This window comes from Papaver somniferum, chromosome 1 (genome assembly GCF_003573695.1).
Source record: "Papaver somniferum cultivar HN1 chromosome 1, ASM357369v1, whole genome shotgun sequence".
Taxonomy (NCBI): Eukaryota; Viridiplantae; Streptophyta; class Magnoliopsida; order Ranunculales; family Papaveraceae; genus Papaver; species Papaver somniferum.
In genome coordinates, this window is record NC_039358.1 from 142,378,891 (window position 1) to 142,404,907 (window position 26,017).

The 26,017-nt window shown below is 37.0% G+C and overlaps 2 protein-coding genes across 2 annotated transcripts; both read left to right on the forward strand.

The window, feature by feature from the left end:
- The first annotated feature begins 441 nt into the window (after positions 1–441).
- Positions 442–16,077, forward strand: LOC113351655. The gene is made up of 3 exons (XM_026595601.1): positions 442–669; positions 13,583–14,866; positions 15,988–16,077. The coding sequence occupies exons 1-3, from the start codon at positions 442–444 to the stop codon at positions 16,075–16,077; spliced, it is 1,602 nt and encodes a 533-aa protein (XP_026451386.1).
- On the forward strand, positions 15,385–19,757 carry LOC113302987 (phosphatidate cytidylyltransferase 1-like). The gene is made up of 13 exons (XM_026551965.1): positions 15,385–15,817; positions 15,988–16,069; positions 16,428–16,526; positions 16,754–17,007; positions 17,160–17,311; positions 17,528–17,669; positions 18,035–18,191; positions 18,447–18,494; positions 18,579–18,665; positions 18,750–18,878; positions 18,978–19,034; positions 19,175–19,258; positions 19,380–19,757. The coding sequence occupies exons 3-13, from the start codon at positions 16,449–16,451 to the stop codon at positions 19,461–19,463; spliced, it is 1,272 nt and encodes a 423-aa protein (XP_026407750.1). The 5' UTR covers positions 15,385–15,817; positions 15,988–16,069; positions 16,428–16,448; the 3' UTR covers positions 19,464–19,757.
- The last annotated feature ends 6,260 nt before the right edge of the window (positions 19,758–26,017 follow it).

Below are 26,017 nucleotides of genomic sequence, written 5' to 3' on the forward strand. Positions count from 1 at the left end.
ACTATGGTTCTGATACTCGATGTAAGCATGACAAGTCTTACTTCGATACAACTTAGTTGTATGGAGTTTGTGCACCCTCATCCAGGCTTGTGCTCATATTTTTCAGGATGAGGAAGCACATAAAACGAGAGCACATGTATTGTGTTTTTATCAGATTTTTTTTTCTCGACAACATGGTAACTGTGAATCCATATTGTCTAAAAAGTTCATGTCAACACCGTTTTTCACTAATGAGGGTTCATTTAATTTTGTTCTTAAATTACCCTATGAAGAATATATTCTTCCTGATATAAGGAGTTTGGATAAGTCCCTATGGAAATAAAAATATACTTTGTATATTATTGAAAATCACTTTGGTATTTTCGGTCCGAAAGGTTTTTCTTTTAAAAAATAAACTCCCTCTTACTTGTATTGAAGCCCTGATAAACTCTTATTAAACCTATGAGTATGCCTCCAATAACTCGCAACATTACAAAAGTCAATAAGGATCAAGCTCAAAGAGTTAAGGAGTGTCAAGGAATCGATACAGAAAGGAAGAAGAAAAACATCTCTAAAGTCATGTCTAATTATGAATCTGATAGTTCTACTGGATCACAAGATGAATCATGTCTTTTGGCTTTCAACTTTCAAGATCCAAAAGAAACCAAGTGTATACCTACTGATAGTATGGTAAACTTCATCAATGGTTTTAAGGAACTAAGAACCAATCTTATAATAACGGTTCGAAATCAAGATTGGCTGAAGGATATAATTGAACAAACAATAGTCGATCTTGCAGACATGAAGAAACAGGTTGAAAAGCTTAAACAACAAGAAGTGGTTGTTAACAAGTCTCTCGAGACGTGCTTCAAGAGTTTGAACTGAAGAAACCTCAGTGAACAATCGGAGCACCACTAAGAATTAAGTCATATGATGAGATGCTTGATCCAGGAAATAGACATCAATTTGTTGATTTATTTTGATACCTTGTATAAGGTGTATTTCGAATAAAACAATCAATATTTATCTATGAATAAAAATTATTATTTTGATATTTATTTCACTACTTGATAGTTTCTGATTGCATAGCCTTTGTATGAATGCTTATATTTTATGCTATTTTCTTTTAGATTTATGACATAATTATTTTTCGGTTTTTATCAACCTTATTTCCTATATCATATGGTGATAGCCCTTATGGGTTGTATGGCGTTTTGATTTAGCGAGATTAAGTTCTAGCCCTTGTTGGTAGGCTTTATCAAAGGATTATAAGGTGTTCCGATTGAAACTCATATGTGAAAAATCACAATATGTTGATAATCAATTTAGGTTTACATAAGTTGTGTTTAGCATAACATATGTGTTTTGGGTTTAAGCTTTTGCTATTGGCACGCATTAGTTAAAATCGATTCAACCTTTCTCTGGTAAAGGTTGCTTTTGTTGTTGTTCTTTTGTTCTTGCGAGAGGATGACAACAAACTAAGGGAGAGTTCTTATTGAACCGGTGCTAAAACGATATATCTTTCTGGGGAGAAGTGGTTGCGGAAATTGAGGTAACGATTTTTTTATTGTTAGTTAATCGTTTTTCCAGTTTAAGAAAAGCATGATTTTATTGCATATATTTTGTTTTTTCTTAACAAAACCTAGGTACAATTGATATTTTCCATTATGCTGTATGGATTAATTATTGTGATTCAATTGTTTCCTGTTATGAAAAACTATGTCAATTCTTTTGAATTTGATTTGGTATCTTCTTTATTGTTTGGTATCAATTGTTTTTGTTTAACGAAATGCGGTGCAATTGCGGTGTTTATATTGATTATATTTGTTTCAATTGCTTCTGGTTGAGAAAAACTATGACAAGTCAATTTATTTTGGTTTGTGTCTATTATTTTTGCTTAATATAAGATTACAGGATCTTCTGTTTAGTCCATTTGATTCCGGATAGGAAAAACTAAGTTAATTCTGATCTTAGTTAGACTTATCAATTGTAGGATTCGGTTATCCAAGTCTAATCGAATACCTTGACAAGAAAAACTAGTTAACTAACCTAATGTTTGTCTCGTCTAAAGAGAGAGGTCTAAGTTATTTTCTGGAATAATTAGAGCCTGATAAGAGAAATAAAGTTAATTCTGATTTCTATTTGTGTCCTATCGAAACAAGCGATTGTACATACATAATCGGTTCGATAAAAGAATTAAGTTATCTTAGGCGGTTTGTCGGACTAAAGAGAAAATTGCTTCTGAAAATTGTTTCCTTGATAACATATTAAAGCTAAATTACTTTTATAGTTTCGATTTTAGTATTGGTTATCTAAAATGGTATTTGAAACCTTCGTGCTTAACTCTTATAGGTTTTACAAATCTTACGAGTTTGTAAGATCCTTTTGGTTTGCTTTTTTGTTTTTTCTTTTCTTTGTCATTTGGTTTGACAAAAAGGGGGAGAAATATATGGAGTAAACAGTGATTTGTAATCACTAGGAAAGGCTATATGTACTAAAATGCTATATCTAACAAAAGAGTAAAGCATAGACTGAGGGGGAGAAACATATCATCATGTTGTGTAGTATTCCATACTACAAAATGGGAATAACAAAAATGTTCGGATTGAATATATACCTAGCTTGCCTTTAGGGGGAGTAAAAGATTTTGTTATTCAAATGTCAACATCGGCATTTATTTTTGAATATATGCAGGTTCTGTTGAAACTTGGAATCAAGCGTATGAAGAATAAGTTATTTTATCTCCATATGTAATAGAGTTTTGTCACTAAAATCGACATAATGTATTGTATCTAGTTACTTGATTATGTGTGCATTCTATAGGTGTGATTTCATCCTAGAAAACTATGTATTATTATATTAGTTTAAGGAAGTAGATGTATGAACTTGTTTCATAATCAAAAGGGAAATCATGATGTGTTGATCCGGTTCTTCATTGAATAGTTTGATTTATCAATACAAGATGTCTAGGTAGAACCTATCTTAACTTTGGTTGAGAGATGAGGTATAACCGGTCATATCCTATAATATATAACTAGTTGTAATCGGTCACAAGTTACTTTGGAAATCAAGTTGTAACCACTCACAAGCTATATTAGAATGCAAGTTGTAACCGGTCACAAGTTACTTTGGAATCCAAGGCATAACAGGTCACAAGATGAATTGGTAAGTTAGTTGTAATCGGTCACAAGCTACCTTTGGGAAGCAAGGTGTAACTGGTCACAAGTTACTTCGGGAAGAAAGGTGTAACCGGTCACAAGCTACTTTGTGGAGCAAGGTGTAACCGATTACAACCTATCTTGGGAATCATGTTATATCTGGTCACAACATATCGTGGAGTGATGGTTTAATCGGTTCCATGAGCAAAACCAAGTTTCCATGGTTCACATATTTCTTCATGATGCTTGTGAATTAAGGTTTTGGGTTTGCTAAGATGGGAAGCTTCTAGATATCGACATTATTTGAACATGCACATAACTTTTATCATTAATTGTTCAAAGATATTTATTGATACTCAAGGTGATCCCATACCGAAAAATTGAAAAGCATTTAATTATGATTTTCATAATATAATTACGATCAATTAAAGCATATCCTATGAAAAATATTATTATTTAATGTGCTAGACTAATAATATAAGTTTTCTATGAGAGTGTTCGGAAATATGGTTTGGCATTTAAGTGGAAATAAGAAACCCGGAATTAGGTACTTTAACGTGAATATCTTGAGAATATTTTCGATTTTGAAATTTCCTTGTTGTCCAAACAACCTTGGTCTATAAATAGTTGAGTTTGCATTTTTTGCAAACTATCCTAAGAGCCAGGCAAACTTCATTCTTGTAGTTTCTGGTGGAGTCGTCTATTCGGAAACAAAGTACCCTGATTAGGCGAAATCTTTTACGAACGCTCGTTTAAAAACTTCTGTGGGATCAAGAAGCTCTACGAGTACCATCGATGGGAAATTAGATAATTGCATTGTTATTTTAGTTTTCGATATTGATTTGATTGACTAACAATTGTTGTAACTTTAATTGCACCTAGTTTGATTATTATTGAGAGCCTTCTCTTTTAACATAATGGTCCCTCAAACTAGATCAAGTATCGACGAGATCTTTAGAACCATTTTCGGATCTAAAGACATCTTGTGATAATCCATTGTTAACAGACTCCGTTCTGTGCGTGATTGATCACAAGAGGATTCAAGTTGTGTTGTGCAGGTATTGAAGGAAATAGAAGATTTGAAGATGAAGAAGAATTCTTATTAGTTTTCGTATTTTGTGGATTTAGTGCATAAACCTTGATCGGCTGGGATCCAACTAGAATCGTGTTTATCTTTGATACACTTGATTGACTAGTTGTGTGAGATCGCATCACCTTAAAATTTCTCTTTGAGATCTATATTGATTGATTGCAAATCTAGAGTTTGATTATTTCGGTAATCAAAGTTTAGATTGATCTAACCAGACAAAGGAGTTTATTAGTTTAAACGGAAGAGCCTTTAGCAAAGATTGATTAGAGTGGTTACCAAACAGATTCTTCATTTGTTGTTTGGAATACGATCCAAAGGACTTTCTATTCACGTGCGTGACTCTCGAAGTTGAAGGCGCATGGATACTGGTCTCAACAATACGAAGTTGGTATTAGATTTCGTATAGCGGCCTAATTCAGAGAGTATTCAAAACTGGACTAGGTCGCGGGGTTTTTATGCATTTGCGGTTTTCTCGTTAACAAAATCTTGTTGTGCCATTTACTTTATTATTCCAAATCATAATTATTTTATTATGATTAAAGTAAATTACACTTGTACGTTAACTACGTATCACTTGATATTGATCCTATAGAGTTTCAGTTTAATACCACACCTATTATCAAGTGAATACTTCGTTGTCGTATTGTCTCGATCTTGAATCCATAGTCAATCACAAAAGTGATCTTGTTATTGTATTGTCTCGATCTGTATCCATAGATGATCATACGAAGTGTATATCGAAGTTGTTGTATTATCTCGACTCTGCCCATAGACGATCACATTTCTCATAGGTCGATATTCGAAAGATTGTGGTGTATTTGGGTACCCTTGTTTTTTCACAAAGTTTATGTCCTTGGTGGGTCATGTTGCTGTAAAGTTAATCATTGGATCACCAAGAGGGGTTGAGCTCTTTAATTGCTATACGGGAAATCCATGTTCTTCTGGAATCTCGCTTTGAAGTCCATTCACATTCGCTGCTTTGATTTCATTAGTCTTCCTTTCCTGCTCCTTTTTGTCCTCTTTGGCATGCTTCTTCTCATGCTTTACCTTTTCGGCTCGTTTTTTATGCTGATAAATTTCTACCTCGTTGCAAATAACTTTTCTACCTCTGGCCTTAGCAAGTTGTCATGTATATAAGCTGCTACGAATACTTTTTCAAGGTCACGAGAGGGAGAGACGGAGTATTGTGAGAGATCATCGAACCAAGATAACACTTCACCCTTCAAACTGGCTAGGAAGTATTTGCACATAACTACGTCGTGGTGTTCCCATTGCAACAGTGATCCTTGGTATGCTTTGACATGTTGTATCACATTTCATGTTTCGTTGAAGATGTTGTTGAATGTTGGCATTGTACGCTTCTGTGGTAATGTCGTATATAAAATATCAACACTGAAAGGCGAGCTTTTCGCTTCTGTTATTGCATCCGCCAACTATTGTCCTTTTCCTTTTTTCTGTAAGTTGTGAAACATGGTTCAAATACTCTATAGATCGTTTAACACTTCTTGGTTTGCAACCTTTTCCTTGGACCTTTTTAGTTTTCGTTTCATGTCTTTCTTTTGCTTCCTCACGTCTTACTCTTCGGAACTATCCCTTTGTTCCTCCCTTCGCTTTTTCGTTGATTCTCTGCATCAGCTGGTAGATGACACAGGTAAACTGCGTTTTTCTGGTCGTTCCTCATGGAGTTTAAGGTTTTTATCCGGGTGTTCCCAAATTTTACTGCTTAAGGAGATTACTGTCCTTCGCCAATCTCTCTCGGAGCATCCCTATCTTCAGCGAGCTTCGCTCTCAATTTATCGAGTGTCATTTCTCGCTATTCTTCTCACTTTTCCTGTTCGTTTAATGCATTGTACTCCGACCTTTCTTTATCGTCATCATTTTCGTGAATGCTTCGAATCAGACTCTCTTGTCCATGTTTAGTGCGACCATATCCACCCATCATTGTTCTGATTGCCAGGTTTCCCTCACAATTACCAAGCCCTCCACCATTTGGCCCACTCAAGATATAAAAACCACGGATTTGAGAGTAAATAATTTATCCTACCTAAACTCAAGATATAAACGTTTTCGTTGAACAACCACAAGCTTATGTAGGATCCTAGTTAGCAATTCGTGATTCGGCAAACGTACGGAACGACATGTGTATGGGTATTATTCGGATTTACATAAATCGAGGTCGGTCAAAAATCCGGTCAACAGTTCGTGATTCGGCAGTAATTCGGAACGGCATACATACGTATATCATTCGTTTTAGAGAAATGAATTCGTCACACAAAATTCGGCCCATGTATATAATAAATTGATTAACATTTGTAGCCATAACATAATGATTTTTATATATTTACATTGGATATGAGGTGAAAATTATATATTTACATTGGATATGAGGTGAAAAATAAGTTGTAAGTGCTTTTATATGTGGAATATGTAGATTATTAATCAACACAAGTGCGTAGAACAGTTGGTTAGATGGACTTTGAGGGAAACAAGACGAGCCAGGTTAGGCTGGTATTATACACGTATTAGGTTTGGAGTTTGATCCGGACGCGAATAGAACGGAAAATGTATCAGTTCGTAATAATTCGTGTATAATTCGTGAATTGTTCGGCGAATTGCTAATTAGAGGTAGGATAAATTATTTACTTTCTCCATGTTTCTAGCACAAAAATGTAGCTGCAGGAAGACCCAAAGAACAATCGTCAAACTACAAAAACAAATATCAGGCAAGTATTTAGGTCATTTGGTTACAATTTGTAAGTAAGCAAGCAAAGTATCAAGACACAAGAGATTTATGTAGTACGGTGTTAAAACTTACGTCCACGGGGGTGATTTCACTGTGAATGGAAGATGATTACAAGCTCTCAGTGTTACAAGCATAATCTCAGTAGCTTTTTCTCCGAGTCTGCTTATGCCCTAAAAACTCAACCTCTCTTACATTGTTTGCAATTCCTTTTTTAGACAAATTTCTCTAGTGGAAGACAACTCACTTCACTCGCTGGTCTGCTCGGAGAGGCTTTCTACTGTAGCTAACTTGCAAAATGGTTCAACTTCGCTGGTGGTTGTCTTTGTTAGTCAATTTCCCACCCTTAGTCACTGAAGTTGTCACTATCATTATATATCACGTTTTGCCACATGTTTAATCAGATTGTAGACTGACGAGCTGGACGTTCTGATGCTTCATTAAATGCTCAACTATCCATTTCAAACTTAGTCGTAGATCTCCGTCAGTGTTTTCTACGTGTCTTAATCTCGCCCAATAAGTAGATATCTCGAAAGAGGGAAAAAAGGCTTCCGAAAAGAGTATTCAGTACTTGTCACGAATTCGACTCTCTCGTATTTGGGATCTATGATGCTTCCACGTGGTGACGTGATTTTCCGCCCATACATTATGAAAAGTACTCATACTACATTTGTTTTGTTGGCTCCAGCCACTACTAATACTCCCTCCGTCCCACTATTAAGTGACCTACTTTATAACTATTTAGTTATAAAGTAGGTCACTTAATAGTGGGACGGATGTAGTATCATTTCTTTGAACCGAGAAGAATGCTATTACTCGCATACCAGAATTTAAAAATCCTGGCTAAATTGGGGCCTATCACTACGTGACAAAAAAAAGACATTTTGAAGTAAAATGGAAAACCCCTTAACCAACTATTTTTAATGGCTAATTTATCCCTGATTAATTAGTGTTAATTCAGATGATTAGTGATAAAATATCGTGTTAGATGTGAAATTAACTTGTGTTAATGAATCATCTGAACATGAAAAAATTTAAAAATTTGAAATTTTTTGAAGAACACCAACTCAGAATCGGTTTATGTTGTGATTGGTATCAACCGATTGTAACCTCAAAAACATACATAGATTTTTTGAAACTTGCTTCTACCCAGAATCGGTTTATATGGACATGAAAATCAACTGATTATCCAGAATCGGTTTATATGGGCATGAACATAAACCGATTGTGGGTAATTTTTCTTTTTTATCTGTGAATTATGTATTGTTAAACATCAAATAAAATTAAAATTCATTTTATATCCGAGTTAAGAATGAGTATGACTTCATACTCAATTTCAGATCGTTTAAGAAGTTGTACTCGTTTTCAATTCGAGTATAAAGTTATACTCGTTTTCAAATTGGGTAAAAATCATACGGAACTATTTTCATTTGGCAAAATTATACGGAACTATTTTCATTTTCATTTGTAATCGAAATGAAATCTAGTATAATTTCATACTCATTTTGTGAACGAGTATTAACTGGAAAAAAAATGGGTTAACCAGAATTGGTTTACACGATACATATATAAAAACCGATTCCTGACATTGCACAACAGGAATCGGTTTATAAAAGTGCTCATGTCATCCGATTCTAACAGGAAAAAAACACAGGAAAAAAATTATATGTTCCATACCAGAACCGGGCTATGTGGGCATTAACGTAGACCGGTTCTGGTTCAATTTTCTCCAACCATAATGCCCATCCAGAGCAATCGGTTTTTGTGGGCATGAACAACAACCATTTCTAAATGAAATCGGTTTACGAGTGCATTGACGTAGACCGATTCTTATAAACCCAGAAAACTTTGATTTAAAAAAATTGGATTGTTTAAGTGATTACATGTTATTGAAACCTACTCTAGTGGATTGGGTTAATAGAAAAGTACCAGATTCGAGCTAAAACGAAAAATTACCTATTTTAGTGAATTTGGTGATTATCGACAATGTTTTCGTTTGATTTGGAATTCTTAATTTTGATGGAAATGGAAATAGAAATGAATTTGATTTTAGTTTTAGTTTTTTTTTTTTGTTATTAGGACTTAATAAGGATAAATTGGTAGTATTAAAATTTTATAGAGGGCAAATTGGTAGTCTTATCAAACTTAGACACCCCTTACTCTTTTCTATTGGGTGGATGAAGAAATACATAGGCCCCAATTAATCCTTATAGGCCCCAATTTAGCCTGGTTAAAAATCTCCAAAGAAATTCTCTTTTGAACATGGACGACTTAAAGTACATCTTAATATATTTATTTAATCAAACTATGATACTAGGCTAAGTGACGAGAAGATTTTCATCACTTGTGTTTATGGAGCTATTGATACTGATGAAAAAATCAGGCAATGAAATTATATTTCAGAAATGGCCCAACAAGTGAATAAGCCTTGGGCTCTAATTGGCGATTTAAACATCATTCTTGACCCAGATGAAAAGCAAGGGGGAAATAAAACTAGTTCTAGCAGCAAGACTGTCATCATGCAGACAATTGACTCCATGGGACTACAAGATGCGGGATATGAAGGCGCTTGGTAGGCTTATATAGATGTGAAAATAAGACAATGAAGCAGCCTACATGTTATACCTGCAAGTGCACAGGGTCAGTTGTATCTTGTGTGCAAGAACAGGGTCATTCCACAGGGACTTGGGGTGTTATGAAGTTTCCTAAGCTAAGCAGTGACAGTAAGTGACAGTGGCAGTGAGCCAAAGAAGTAAAGGCAATGAATAACAGTGAGCAATGAGCAGTGAGTTCTCTAAGTAAAACAGTGACAAAGAAGTAAAACACTAAGGTCTTGAATCCATCTTATACCTAGCTAGATAGTAGCAATTCTAGTTCATATTCTTGTCCCTAATGGAAAAAGGGGGAGGTTCATGCCTTCCTTAGTCCAGGGTATGCATTTGTGGAAAGTTAATGAGCTAAGTTACTCAATCACCCCTAGCATTGAGTGTCTGTTTAAGGCACACTCAATCACAAGTGATATTACATACTAAGTTCATCACTTCCCTAGGCAACTGATCACTACAAGAATTCCTTCCTAATATTTTACCACCTAACAGGAATTAAATTTCATCTCAACCTTAGCACCAATGATTTAGAACATAATGAAATAGCACAAGAAAGTTAACTACACATGACAGAACATACTTGAAACTTAAACATTAACAAAACAGTGAACACTAACACAACAGACATTAACAGTGGATAAGAAGAAGATATGCATTGGATTGAAAAATGAGATTAACCCAATTAGGGGGTTTCTCGGATGACCCAAGAACATTTTTTGCATTCTCTACAGCTTCCCTTTTATAGTTTTTCAAAAATACAAAACCCTAATTCGAAACCCTAATTTTTTTGGGGAAAATCAAATTCTCTCACCAATTTCCTGAATTGAGCTCGACCCATGCTTTGGGTATGTCCCCTCTGCTCTTCTGAAGCTTTTCCTGCCCTCAATTTTGTCTTCTCCTCGCTGTTGGTGAAACCCTAGCTCGAGCTTTCTTGTCAAACCCACACCTAGGGTTCAGAGATGTGAATTTGGAAAGAAGTCTAGGCTAGGGAGAGATGTCGTGGTGTTGTCGGGTGGTTGTGGTGGTGGTGTGGTTCGAGAAGAAGGTGTAGCTGGTGGAGGTGATGGAGTTGCAGAACTGTGGAGTTTTTGGGGAAGATGAGAAGAAGAACCCGATGGAGAAGAAGGGTGTGTTTGGTTGAGGGTATAGGTTTCTGATGCTAGGGTGTGAGGCGGATGTATCAAAGGTTGATGCTCAGCGAAGCTAAAGTGTAGGATGAAAAGGTGATGGAATGATCCAACGACGCGATAGAAGCGACCGTTGGATGATGAGATACAACAAAACTGACGGCTTCAGATGGAGTTAGGTACTATAGTGTTTGACGGGATCTTCGGAGTTTGATGCACAATGATGAGGCGACCGTTGGATGATGAGATGGATCCAATCTGACGGCTCTCATGGAAATGGGTATGGATAATGGAAATGGATTTGGGTAAGGGTCTTGGGTCTTGGGTATGCCAAGCCCATATCTTCTTTAAGAACAATTCTTCCTCTTCAAGCCCACTTCTAATTGATCCGGCTCTTGCAAACATCATTCTTCGCTTCCTCCTAGCGGGAGTCTTTGCCGTTCCTTTGCTCTTTTCGCTCCGTGAGATAACCATGCTTTATTTAGTACCTAAAAATGCAAAATTAATTAAGAAAAGTATTTATTCTTGAAAACAACGAAAACACAGAATATGGGATAAAATGTAGAATTAATGCACAAAAGATGAGTTAAATTCCAAGAAAAATATATAGAAATATGCACTTTTTAGCACTCATCAGCGCTCCATTCACATGATCAAACAACAGAAAAGGAGAAGCGAACATTTGCGAAAGAATTGACAGAGCATTGACCTCATTTCTATGGTCTCAAAAAATCCCGGACACCAAGGTAACTCATCTACCTGGAGTTGGATCAGATCATACACCTATCTTATTAGGTACAAACCCTGAAAAATTGAAACTTCAGAAACCTTTTAGATGTATTAGATCTTGGCTATCACACTCCACTCTACACGAGGTAGTCAAAGCATCCTGGGAACTACACTCCAATAACACAACAAATGAAAATATCTCATTGAAACTCCAACTCCTATCCTCGGATCTTTGCCAATGGAATTCAGACATCTTTGGAAATATTCATAAAAATATTAGGAACTTAAATAATAAAATCGAGATCATCCACAAATCCGGAAATATCTCCAGAGACATAGACAAGCTAAAAAATCTCCAAGCACAACTAGGAAAATGGTACCAAATTAAAAACGATTTCTACCATCAGCTGTCTAGAGATAAATTCTTCAAGGAATACGACCGAAATACAGAATATTTTCAGGCCACCGCCTCCAATAAGAACAGAATAAATTCCATCAATACCCTTAGAGAACCTTCTGGCCTTTGGCTCTCGGATAGAGATCAAATCTATTCTCTCCTGGTAAACCACTTTACCCACGTTGGTACAACCCAAATAAAAAATTATAGATTTGACATATCCAACATCATAAAGCCTTGTATATCTGACGAGGAAAATCTCTCTCTCCTAGAAATCCCAACCAAAAATGAAATCTGGCTCACTTTATCCAATATGAATCAGTGGGGAGCTCCAGGGCCCGATGGATTTCAACCGGGTTTTTCAAGGCTAATTGAGAAATTTTCATTCCGGATATTGTTAATACAGTACAAGAGTTCTTTAAAACTGGTATTCTTGATACTGATATAAACCACTCCTACATTACCCTTATCCCAAAGATTTCAACTCCTCAAACTCCGAGTGATTTTAGACCAATAAGTCTAAGTAACACCATCTTCAAACTAATGTCGAAAATTCCCACGAATAGATTAAAGCCTTTCTTAATAAAATTATTTCTCCCAACCAATCTGTTTTCCTTCCGGGAAGACAAACACCGATAATATTATAATCGCACATGAGCTCATCCATTCTATGAAAACTTCGAAAGCGACAAAAGGGTATATGGCCCTTAAATTGGATCTCTCTAAAGCTTTTGATAGAGTGGAGTGGAATTTTATCAAAAGGGACCTTCTTAGCTTTTGATTTGATGAAAAGTGGATAGATCTCATATTACAATGCATTTCCACTACTTCTTACTCAATCCTCCTCAACGGATCTACCGGGTCAAAATTCAAAACCTCGAGAGGTTTAAGACAAGGGGACCCCCTTTCTCCATATCTTTTTCTGATCTGCATGGAAATCCTATCTAAGCTTCTAGAAAATGCGATAATGGAGAAGAAAATTTCCGGCCTCCGAATCAATAAAAATGCTCCAAATATTTCCCATCTCTTCTTCGCAGACGACTGTTTCCTTTTCACAAAAACTGACCTGGGGGAAGCAAAAAATCTTCTAGACGTTCTATCGCTGTTCGGGGATATAGCGGGACAAATGGTAAACCTACAAAAATCCAGTGTCTACTTCAGCCCAAAAATTCATCCTAAACATGGAAAAATTATAGCAAGAATTCTTAAAGTTCCCCTGATGACCAAAAATGATAGATATCTCGGAACTCCTCTATTTTTTGATAAAAATAGGAAAGCGAACTTCGAGTCGCTTCTACAAAAATATTACTCCACTTTACAAGGATGGAAATCCAAACTCCTATCTCAAGCGGGGAGGACGGTTCTGATAAAATCTATCCTTCAAGGTTTCCCAACGTACCAAATGCAGGTGCTTGCCTCACCGAAAGAAACCTTGAATCAATTAGATCGTATCCAAAGAAATTTCTGGTGGAATAAAGAAGGGCAGAAAAGACAAGGAGGGTTCATCAAAGCTTGGAAGTACATATGCAAGCCTATTGCTCAAGGTGGTTTAGGTATTAAAAACCCTCATCAATTTAATATGGCACTTCTCAGTAAACTAGCCAGCAGATTAGTTTTAGAAAAAGACCAAATATGGGCAAAAATTCTCAAAGCAAAATATTTCCCAAATTCTCATCCTATGGAAGCTTCTAAATTATCTTGGATTTGGACAAGCATCCGAAAAGGTCTAGATTTAATTAAAGGAAACTTCATCTAGCAAGTTAAAAATGGAAACTCGGTTAAAATATGGGAAGACAGATGGATTCCAAATTCGGAAATAATACCGCAACCACAAGACTCGCAGGACACAACTCCAAAAAGAGATCAAAAGCTTATAACTGTAGAGAATAAATGGGATCAAGGAAAACTAGACAGTTACTTTAGCTCGGAGGTTAGAAAGAAAATTCAAGCCATTACCCCGAGAAAAAAAGAAGACAAAATCCAATGGTTACACCATCATTCAGGACTCTTCTCGGCAAAAAACATTTATAATTTCTTAGCAAATCAAGCTCAAGAAGATGATAATTCATTAATTGATTTCCCATGGAAAAGTATATGGAAAATTCAAGCAATTCCAAGAATTAAACTTTTTGTGTGGAAGTTAGCTGGAAAAGCTTTGCCTACATCTTCGAGGCTATGGGCGCATAACCCGGAAATTGACCCAAACTGCCAACTATGCAATTCTCAAGTTCAGGAAACCGAGAATCACCTATTCGGATCTTGCCCTTTTGCCAGAGATGTTTGGTTCAGATTTTCGCTAGGAAATTTAATTTCTTCAGCTAATACGGATCCGATTACATCATGGGTTAAAGGGTGGATTTTAAACCCAGATTTGGATAATTTGGTAGGAAAAATCTCAACCATTTTATGGTTCATATGGAAATACAGATGCTCGGTGGTTTTTGAAAAGATAACCCCAAATCCAATGCAACTAATTGATCAGATCAACGGATTTTTGCAATCCATCCCTCAAAAGAATAAAATAAAGGGACTGGACAACAATCAGTTAATGATGATCGATACCAAATGGTCAGATATAAACACAGACTGGATAATATTCATTGATGCTTCTTTCAAGGAAGAAGACCTTTCAATGGGATACGCTCACATCGTTTTTTCAGTAGATCACCAGACATTTATGCACATTTCAGCAGGTTCAGAGACAACTACTTCGGCTCTTCATGCGGAAGCGAAATCTTTACAAAAAACGGTCATATGGCTAAGAGACAACGTCTTGTCTAGCGTTTCAATAGTAACTGATTGTAAAGTCTTGGCAGACAGCATCAACAAGGACAACACAAATCTATCATGGACTGCCGAAAACACCGTTCAAAAAGCCAAGAAAATCTTAAAAGGTCTTCCTCAAGTTCAGGCAAAGTTTACAAATAGAAAACACAACTCAGCAGCGGAACAAATTGCAAAGGAAGCAAGAATAAAGAGCCTTCAACATATGTCTACGAAATTGCAACAAAAAATTAAGCATTCTAGCATTATCTCTGATGTATTTGATAAAAACGAAATCGTAAATCTTATGTACTATATTTGCTAGTTAATATATTCATTTTCCCATTAAAAAAAAAACCTATGATACTACGCAACAATAACATACATCCAATAGCCAAAGGGATATATACTAATAATCTGCACTCTACAAACAACAGATGGATTATACCGTACAGTATTATTAATGTTGAAAATATAAATCAGTCTTGTCACCGTTGGTAAATTCAATCCCGATAATGAATTTATTAAGATTTCCAGCTAATTAACTAGTTAAACCTAATTTTTAAATTCATTTTTATATACTTTTGAGAAAGATAGTACCAAAGTATCAATTGACTCTTACTTTAACCGGGACAGGAAAAGTCTTCCTTCCCCTCTTTGGCAAGAATTCCACCCCTGGAGTTCAGAGTTTAGGGATCGAGCTCCCAAATCGTACATTAGCGGTTCGAATCCGGCGCTGATCGTAATAAATTTTTTTTTAAAAATCCACCACTGGAGATATGGAGGAGGAATAGCTTCAAAGTTTTGCCACATGATGTGCGTATAGAGAAACAATCGTGAGTTTGTGATCAGCCAGCCTACATGATCTGGACCACCATGCTTCAACAAAAAAAAAAATGATCTGGACCACCTTTCAGGTTACCAACCTATTTTATCACCCCGTTCCAATAGTTTCTTCTTTGAAAAGGGAAGAACGCGGCGCTACACGTATCAAAGTGTCTTTTCCCTTGTAAAGGAGGAGCATAACAGAAACGCACAAGTTCCCAACAGGAAATAAAGAAAAACGGAGACAAAGATTTTATACACCGAGTGATCGACAGGAAGAGTGTGCCCTAATAACTCCAGTTTCTTCTTCCTAATTTATCTTAGAAATTAAGAAGATACCCAACGTTTAGAATCTGTTTTTAAAAACCAGGCGATTCTTTGTTTGTTCAGATGGGTTTCCCAGGTGAGGATTTTTTTTTTTAATCAACACTGAGATTTACGGATGTTAAGATTGAAGATTTTAGTAAGTATTATCCGAGGGATGATTTTATGTAAGATATATCATATGAATGTAATTCAGGGGATTGATCTTGTCTTCTGAACCAATTGAATTGACTTGTGATCTATTTATAGGACACTTCAAATTACAGTATTGACGCTGAGGGAGCTGTAGCCATCCTATTTTCCTTTGTTGATCAGCTTGTGCCACAAGATTGTAAGTGAACTGGGAATGTCAATTCAGTATTTTTCCTTTAAGAAATTTGGTTTTTCGTCATATTTAGTAACATATATATTGTTCATTACTGGTTGTTGTATAAACATGGAATATATGAACATGCTCGCTGTAAAATTATCAGGTTGCCTAATGGTTACTGCATAACTAATTGCCTTATTTATTCATTACTAGTTTTTACATTAAGCGTGGTATCTTTAGGTTTATTATTGCGAACACATGTCAAATGTACATGAAAGAACTACTTTGGGATTTTAGTATGTTGATCAAATTAGGTACTTGCAGTTATTATGACTTGATTTTTAAGGACCCTTTCTCTGAGAAATTTTGTTATTTGCAGTTGGAAATAAATATAAGAAAAATGCAAAAGGATCAGAGTTCCAGTACTCCATCAACTCCTTCTGCTGGGAGAGTACGACAGCGTAGACGCTCACAAGAGGTGAGTAATATTTCCTTTAGATTGTTTTGAGGATCTCTTTTGCCAACATATTAAATCGTTTTTAATAGAAACAAGTTTGGCCTTATCAATGCTCATAGTTGTCTGAAACAACCTCATTCTATTTCGAATTAGACAAATTTACATTGTTACATGCTGGAGGAGTTGTGTGTGCTGGTACTTTAAATTTGATTAAGTTGTATACATATGTATTATTTGTCTGGTGACAGGCTCCTTTCGAGACAAGTAAAGTAAATGGGGGTAATTTACTTGTCAATGATCAAAACAAATACAAGTCGATGTTGATTCGTGCATATTCATCTCTGTGGATGATTGGAGGGTTTGCGCTTATTATCTACATGGGTCATCTCTATATTTGGGCCATGGTTGTTGTGATCCAAATCTTTATGGCGAAGGAGCTATTCAGTCTACTCAGGAAAGCTCATGAAGATAGTCACCTTCCTGGGTTTTGGCTATTAAACTGGTGAGCATAGCACTTGACTTTGTTCTTGTAGTCTTCAAGTAGAAGGGATTTTGACTTGGGTCTTCGTTGCACAACTCACTCCCTTAATGCATGCTAATTTTATGATTTGCATAGACATTATTATCATGTATCTCCTGTTATCCTGTTTGCAGGCATTTTTTCTTCATGGCAGTGCTGTTTGTATACGGTCGCATCCTCAGTCAGCAGCTTGTCAACACTGTGACATCTGATAAAGTTTTGTACCAGCTTGTGAGCGGTCTCATTAAATATCAAATGGCCATCTGTTATTTCTTATACATAATTGGTTAGTATGTCCTTGCTTACTTGTATCTATATATATTTATAAATAAATGCTATCAAATGTGGCGTCAAATTATCTCGTGCATGAGTGTTCAAACGTGATAGTTTATACTAACAAATCAGTAACTCGGTAATTATGTGTTATTTTATGCATACGATTTGGTCTTTCAGAAGTCTCTTTTTTCTACTTATTTTCTTTTTATATCTGTATCTTTCTCAGGATTTATGTGGTTCATTCTTACGTTGAAGAAGAAGATGTACAAGTATCAGTTTGGCCAGTATGCATGGACACATATGATTCTAATTGTTGTGTTCACTCAGTCCGCTTTCACTGTTGCAAGTATTTTTGAAGGAATTTTCTGGTGAGATCTCTTGAAAACTCACCAGATGTTTTTGCGATATTTTTCCATTAGACTAGCACTCCCAACTTATGTCACCATCTTGATGTGTTATTCGATCTGATCATGTAAATTTACCAAAATTTTCCTATGATCCGACACTCTTTCCTCTTTCTTGCATTTCTTTCTCTCTCATATTCTAGTCAGTATTCTTAAATGTGTTATTTGTAATGTGGCGTATCAGTATTACATATGTTGTGTTAGATAGTAGACTGTTCCTCCTTATATGATCCTGGGAATCTTACAAGTGATAGGGGTTACCCAATGAGCATACTAATCTTTGCACTTATTACTTTTTTTCCTCCTGACACTCATAAGGTTCAGTGCAGGTTTCTTTTGCCAGTGTCACTTGTTGCCATCAATGATATTGCTGCCTACTTCTTTGGTTTTTTCTTCGGGAAAACACCCTTGATCAAGTTGTCTCCGAAGAAAACTTGGGAGGGTTTCATTGGAGCGTCTGTTACGACCATGCTATCTGCATTTATGGTGAGAATCATCTGTTCTTTTGCCTATGGTGTTATTCCATTGTCAAAACATGTTGAGTTCTGTGTACTTGAGAAACATTCCTGCCAGATTGCCTATACACAATACAATTGTCAGTTCTTTAGTTTAAACATGACAAACTCCAATAGGTGGAATCTTAATTCCAGAATTCTCGATGTCCTTGAAGCGCATTGTAGATTTTTGTGTCCTTTCACTGTTAATCATCATGGAAATATGAATATTTGGTGTATTGTGCAGTTGGCAAATGTTATGGGACGTTACCAATGGCTTACATGTCCTAGGGAGGTAATTCTTTAATAGATTGTTATTGTTTCTTGAAGAATATACACCGTGATGTTTATTTCTCCAATGCGTGTTGACAATATGCAGGATTTATCAACTGGTTGGCTTTACTGTGACCCTGGCTACCTATATAAACCCGAGATTTTTTCTTTGGCAGGATGGCTTCCTGAATGGGTGAGTTGAAGAGTTCAATATCTCCACCTATTTATTTTTCTATTATATATACACAATTTTATTTATCCTTCTCTATTTTTGCAGTTTCCATGGAAAGAGGTGTCGGTTTTGCCTGTACAATGGCATGCGCTATGTCTTGGGCTATTTGCCTCAATCATAGCACCTTTTGGAGGCTTTTTTGCCAGTGGTTTCAAAAGAGCTTTTAAACTCAAGGTCGTCCTCGTTAACCATTCATGTAATTTGTAAATGACAAATATATGCAAAATTCCTGATAAGCTTCATAAACATTGGTGTTTACTTGAATTGTAACAGGATTTTGGTGATAGTATCCCTGGACATGGTGGTATTACTGATAGGATGGATTGCCAGGTAAATTGTCTATAAGTATCGTTTTCCTAATTGATCTCTTGGAGCGAGAATCTGTTAAAGGTTTTCAGTTTTGGTTCATGGTTCTTTTCCAATAGTGTGTTTACAGATTCAACTCTATTAAAACGTGACATGTTCTGCAGATGGTAATGGCTGTGTTTGTATATATCTATCACCAATCCTTTGTCATACCCCAGAGTTACTCCGTTGAGGTTATCTTGGATCAGGTGGGTATTACTCTTCATATAGTTTACGCTATACTTTTATGTATACACTGATGTTATCTGGTTGGTCTTATACTGGGCGGATCAAGTATATATCTGATTGTGGTTCACAATGATGATGTAGATATTGAGAAATCTTAGTTATGAGGAGCAACGGGCATTATATACGAAGCTAGGACAGATCTTCCTTGAGAGGCGATTTGGTTGATGGCAAGAAGCGCACGACCAATTTCCTATCATGTAAACCACATCTTTCTTTATTTCTTTAAATGAAAATGTTGTTTACATGGTGTTGCATTTTCTTTGTTCTAAACCCAATTAAAGATTGTAGGCATGTAAAAATTAATTGATTGGGGAATCGTTGTAATGTTTGATACCCAACATTCTTTACACAGGGCTTTTAGTGTTATTTGGATTTGTAATTTCGTTTCATTGTTACTCTAATTCTTCTGACATAAATAATTTTTTCTTCAAGAGAATATAGCGAGAGATTTTCTACCACTGCAACTGTATTGCCTCAGGCCCTCAGGCCTTGGATACAACATTAGGCATCTGATAACTCGGTGACCATGGTTAAGTCAGATTTCAGATAGTAAACTAATCTGAGCCATCCTAGGGTGGCTCAGATGTTATCACATAATGGTCCCCCCCCCCCCCCCCCCAAAAAAAAAGGGTGGTGCCCAAGAACGGTTCTAATTTTGAGTGTTTACTGGACAAAAATCGTCTGTAGCACAGTTAGTTTAATCACTTGATTTCTGAGAAGAAAAAACAATCCTAGTTTCTTAACAAACAATTATAAAGTGTGCTAATTCAGCTTGAGTATTATCCAAGGGAGTAATGTTCGCAATCACACCCTTGAATGAGGACGTTAATCAGGGGTGAGCAACGGACGGATGCGGATTAGGGATCACCGCGTCCAATCCGTCAAAGTTGCGGATTTGGAAAATCCAACCGTGTACGGCCCAATCATCCGTGGATTTGACATCCGCAGATCATCGGGTGATACGGACCGGATGCGGATTAACCACATATTTGGGATAGTGCACCTCTGTAGTTCTTTCAGCGTACTCTGTAGTTCTTTCAGCGTACCTTCATTGTCAGGAGCAACTCCACTGGAAGTGAGAGTGCGTATGGCTGCAACATATAGTCCGACTCTCAGTTTGCCTCTACACAACCGTAGATTCGTCTACCCCCGTTATGCAAGAGGCTATGATTGCTTCAACCGATCTTGTTTTGGGTCGACTTAGAAGTTTTCCTAAGGGAACTTCCTGTGGAAGAGATGGTTTTAGGGCGCAACATTTTTTAGACGCTCACAGTGGTTCCACAGCTGCTATCTCGGAAGAACTAATCGCAGCCATCACAGTTGTAGTTAACCGATGGCTTTCAGGCTTATGTCCGCCTGTTTTGGGGGAGTTCGTGACGAGTGCACCTCTTACTCCTTTGATTAAGCCGGGCGGTGGTTTGCGTCCCATTGTTGTGCGGGTATAATATGGAGAAGACTTGTCTCCAAATGCGTTGCAAAGAAATTAATGCTTATTTGGGGGATTACCAGTTTGGTGTTGGAGCCAAGTGTGGTGGAGAAGCGATCCTACATGCTGTTAACCGTATGCTAGAGGAGAAAGGAGACTCGAACAATCTTTCCATGTTACTTGTGGATTTTTCGAAAGCGTTTAACCTCATTGACCGTACTGCTATGCTTTATGAGGTACGTAAATTGTGCCCATCGATTTCTCGATGGGTAGAATTCAGTTACGCTTCTCCTGCTCGTTTATATTACATGGATCATGTTCTCGCCTCATCCTAGGGTGTTCAACAAGGTGATCCTTTGGGTCCTTTGGTGTTTGCTCTTACTCTCCACCCCTTGGTTAAGAAAATTGCCGTGCAATGTGAGCTTGAGTTGCAAGCCTGGTACTTAGACGATGGTACCTTGATAGTTGATACTCTTATGGTTGCAAAGGCTTTGAAGATTATTCAAGATGATGGGGTTGAAAGGGGACTGCATTTGAATATAGCTAAGATGGAGTTGTTTTGGCCCTCCCCAAATCCTAGAGCTTTGGTTTCAGGGGTTTTCCTCCTAATATTAGCAGGCCATCTAAGGGAGTGAAACTTTTGGGTGGTCGGATCAGCCTTGATGCTCAATTCAATAAAGATTTGGTTGTTAGTAAAGTGCGCAAGACTATGGCTCTTATTGATGTTGTAGAAAAATTAGAAGACCCTGAAGGTGAATTGCTCTTGTTTCGGAATTGCGCTGGGGTGTCACGTCTTTATTTCGCTTTGAAAACTACAAGACCTGAATTTTATAGTGAATCGACTAGAGATTTGACACTACAAAGACAATAACCTTCTCTTCCTCAAAGAATAAAGCCTCAAATGAATATTTTCATTATCTGGTTCAGACAGAAACAATCATTCACCATAAATATCTTCTCTACTCCCTATTGGTGATCCTACGACCAATAGTCGTTGATCCTCTAACCTAATCCACTTATTCCTTCTAAGGACAATTAATCTCCTTACAATTTAAGAAAAAGACCACAGGAAAATGGACAATAAAACTAGAGAAGAGTAAATCCCAATGAATTAAGGCCCTTAGGTACATAACAATGCCCTCCCCTTTTAAGTGTCCTTGTCCTCAAGGACAAAGTGTGAAAATTGATCTTTAATGTGACAAGTATCTTCTCACGTCGCGTTCTCTAAAGGTGCACTCACCCATTGGATCAAAACCTGAGGCACAAAGTGTCCATCTCGAAGTGTAAGACAGGCATCAAGGTCTGTTGCAGGTTCTACCAAGAGAGCTCCGTTCTGATCCACTAGTGGCAGTGATGGGGAAGAAGTGGAGTGCTGGCCAATTTTCTGTTTGAGCTGTGACACATGAAACACTAGGTGTATGCGTGACCCAATTGGCAGTTTCAACTTGTAGGCAACAACACCAATCTTCTGCAGAATCTCAAATGGTCCAAAATATTTAGAAGAAAGTTTGAAATTCTCACGGATAGCAACAGACGTTTTCCGATAAGCTTGTAATTTGAGGAAGACCATATCACCCACTGCAAAGTTTCTGTCAGTTATGTGCTTGTCGGCGAAAAACTTCATCCTTGTTTGTGCCTTCAATAAGTCTTCGCGGAGTAGTTGTAACATGTGGTCTCTGTCTTGTAAGTAGTCTTGAACATCCTTCACAGAGGTAGTGGACTATAGAGGGAAGGCTAAATGTGGTGGTTGATAGCCATACAAGGCTTGAAATGGTGTCATTTTCAAACTTATGTGGTAATTAGTATTAAACCACCATTCGGCCAATGACAACCAATTGGACCAGAGCCTAGGAGTCGTACCTGTCATACACCTGAGATATTGCTCCAAACAAGCATTGGTACGTTCCGTCTGTCCATCGGTCTATGGATGGTACAAGGTGATGAGATGCAAGGAAGTCCCCAAGGCTTTGAACAACTCCTACCAAAACTGGCCGATAAATATCTTGTCTCTATCAGAGACAATAGACGATAGTAAGCTATGAAACTTGAATATGTGATGGAGAAATTCTTTCGCCACAGATAGAGCAGTGAATGGATGAAATAAAGTTATAAAATGACTATATTTTGTCAGTCTATCCACCACAACCAAAATCACTGATTTCTTGTTGGACAATGGCAGTCCTTCTATGAAGTCCATGGATATGTGTTGCCAAGCCAACTATGGAATCGGGAGAGGTTGAAGGAGACCCGCAGTGTATGTGTGTTCCTCTTTGTTACATTGATAAACTTCACAGTTAGCCACAAACTGTAGTATAGCAGCTTTCATCTTAGGCCAATATAAATAGGCTTTATCTCTATTGTATGTGCCTAACATCCCGGAGTGACCACCAACAACTGAACAATGAACATATTGAATGATATTATCCCTTACCAGATGACTAGAGCCAATATACAGTCTGGTTTTGTACCTGAGTATCCTAGCATTGTAAGAGTAAACCTTGTGAGAAGGTTGGACCAGCAGTTGAGCAATCAACTGTTGTGCTAAGGGGTCTTCACTGTATCTATGAATGATGTCTTGGGCCCACTGAGGTTGTGATAATGATTGGGCCAGGCATTCAACATTGGAGTGAGAAATTCTTGACAGTGCATCTGCAACCTTATTATCAAGTCCCTTCTTGTAGCGAATAACATAATCTAGTAACAAGCAACTTCATCAGCCACTTTTGCTGCAGAATTGAAGTAACTCTTTGTTCCATAAAAAATTTCAAACTTCGGTGGTCAGTATTTATGATGAATTGGCTGTGGGAGAGATAGTGTTTCCACTTTTGAACTGCCATGAAAATGGCCAATAGTTACTTTTCATAAGTGGATAAGGCAAGTGCTTAAGGACCTAACCCTTTACTGTAGAAGGCAATGAGTTTACCTTATTGCATTAATACAGCTCAAATTCCCTTGGGACATGTGTCAATTTCTAGAACAAAAGGCTGGGAAAAATCAGGCAATGCCAGAACAGGTGCAGAGAGCATAGCTTGTTTAAGTGAAATAAATGCTTGGAATGCCTCAGAAGACCAATGGAATGATTCTTTCTTCAACATATCAGTCAATGGCTTGATAATAGTTTCATAAGCCTTGATGAATCTTCTGAAGTAACCAGTTAAGCCGAGAAAGCCTCGTAAACTGCTTCAATGTAGTGGGTTGTGGCCAGTTTGCCATTGCTGCAAGTTTGAATGGGTCTGCAACAACACCTCCTGAAGTAATAAGATGTCCCAAGTAAGCTAATTGAGGTTGAGCAAAGCAAAATTTGTCCCAATTGGCAAACAAAGAGTGGTGTCTTAACATGGACAAGGTCTGAGATAAATGCAATACATTCTCTTCTAGTGAATCGCTATAAATGAGTATGTCATCAAAGAAAACGATGATGAACTTTTGAAGAAAAGGTTGAAAGATCTGATTCATGAAGGCCTGGAAGGTCGCAGGGGTGTTTGTTAAGCCGAAAGGAATAACCCTAAATTCATAATGGCCGTGATGTGTACGAAAGGCCGTCTTAAAAATATCAGATAAATGCATGCGTATTTGGTGGTAACACGACTTAAGATCAGTTCTAGAAAAACATTTCTTCTCATTTAACTCATCAATTATTTCATCAATTAAGGGAATGAGAAACTTATCTTTTATAGTAGAGTCATTCAGCCTTCTGTAGTCGACACAAAATCGCCATGAGCCATCCTTCTTTTTGACTAATAAAATGGGAGCAGCAAATGGACTATTATTGTGCTGGTAATAATTTTAGTGTCCAACATTTCCTAAACCAGCTTTTCCACCACCGCTTTCTGTACATAGGGGTATCTATAAGGCCTTTGGGAAGTAGGTGTTATGTTTAGCTTAAGAGGAATACAGTGATACAATGCTCTGGCAGGTGGTAAAGATTTAGGCTCTGTAAACACATCTTGATAATCTTCTAATACTGAAGTAATAGTAGAAGGAATGGGAGCAACAAGAATTGTTGTGAGAAAAAAGAACTGACCAAGCAATGTTGGTGTCTTGATTTTAAGAAAATTAAGAAAAGAAGACCCACTAATCATGCTGCAAGAAGGAGTAGATGAACATCCTTGTAAGGTAATCTGTTGTCCCTGATGTAAGAAGGATAGACGAAGGTCATCTAGATTAAACATCACATCTGAAAAAACGGGGGTCTAACAACCACAACCAATATTTTGATTAGCAATCTGTATGGACTAACTCCAATATACTTTTAAGAGAATCAACTAGACAGTCAGACTTAATCTTAATGAAAGTATATCAAAGAGTTATATCTCTCTTTCTCGATTCAATACTTACTCAAGCAAATAGAAATCTGCGAGTCTAATTGAATACGAGAGAAATCACTTGAACGGTACCAAAGACCAATGTTCAAGTATCAATCAATTTCAATCAACAACCAAAGGTTGGATTTCCAAATTGATTGATTCAAATGCACAACCTGTGATATTTCAATTGTATAACAAAATATAATGCGGAAAAGAAATAACACAAACACCAGAAGTTTTTTTAACGAGGAAACCGCAAATGCAGAAAAACCCCGGGACCTAGTCCAGATTGAACACACACTGTATTAAGCCGCTACAGACACTAGCCTACTACAAACTAACTTCGGTCTGGACTTTAGTTGAACCCCAATCAATCTCAGACTGATCCAAGGTACAGTTGCGCTCATACGTCTATGATCCCAGCATGATACTACACACTTGATTCCCTTAGCTGATCTGACCCACAACTAAGAGTTGCTACGACCCAAAGTCGAAGACTTGAATAAACAAATATGTATCACACAGAAATGTCTACGGTAATAGATAAATCTGTCTCCCACAGAAATACCTACGAATTTTTGTTCCGTCTTTTGATAAATCAAGGTGAACAGGAACCAATTGATAAGCCAGACTTATATTCCCGAAGAACAACTTAGTATTATCAATCACCTCACAATAATCTAAATTGTATGATGGCGAAACTAGATATTGTGGAATCACAAACAATGAGACGAAGATGTTTGTGACTACTTTTATATCTTGCCTATCGGAGAAATCAATCTCAAGTCAATCCTTACGATTGTATTTAGTACGATAGAAACAATAAGATCGGATCACACAACTACGAGAAAGTAGTATCGGTCTGGCTTCACAATCCCAATGAAGCCTTCAAGTCGTTAACCTACAGGGTCTCGGTAGAAACCTAAGGTTAAAGGAGAATCGACTCTAGCTAATACAACTAGTATCACACATGAGGTATGGGGATT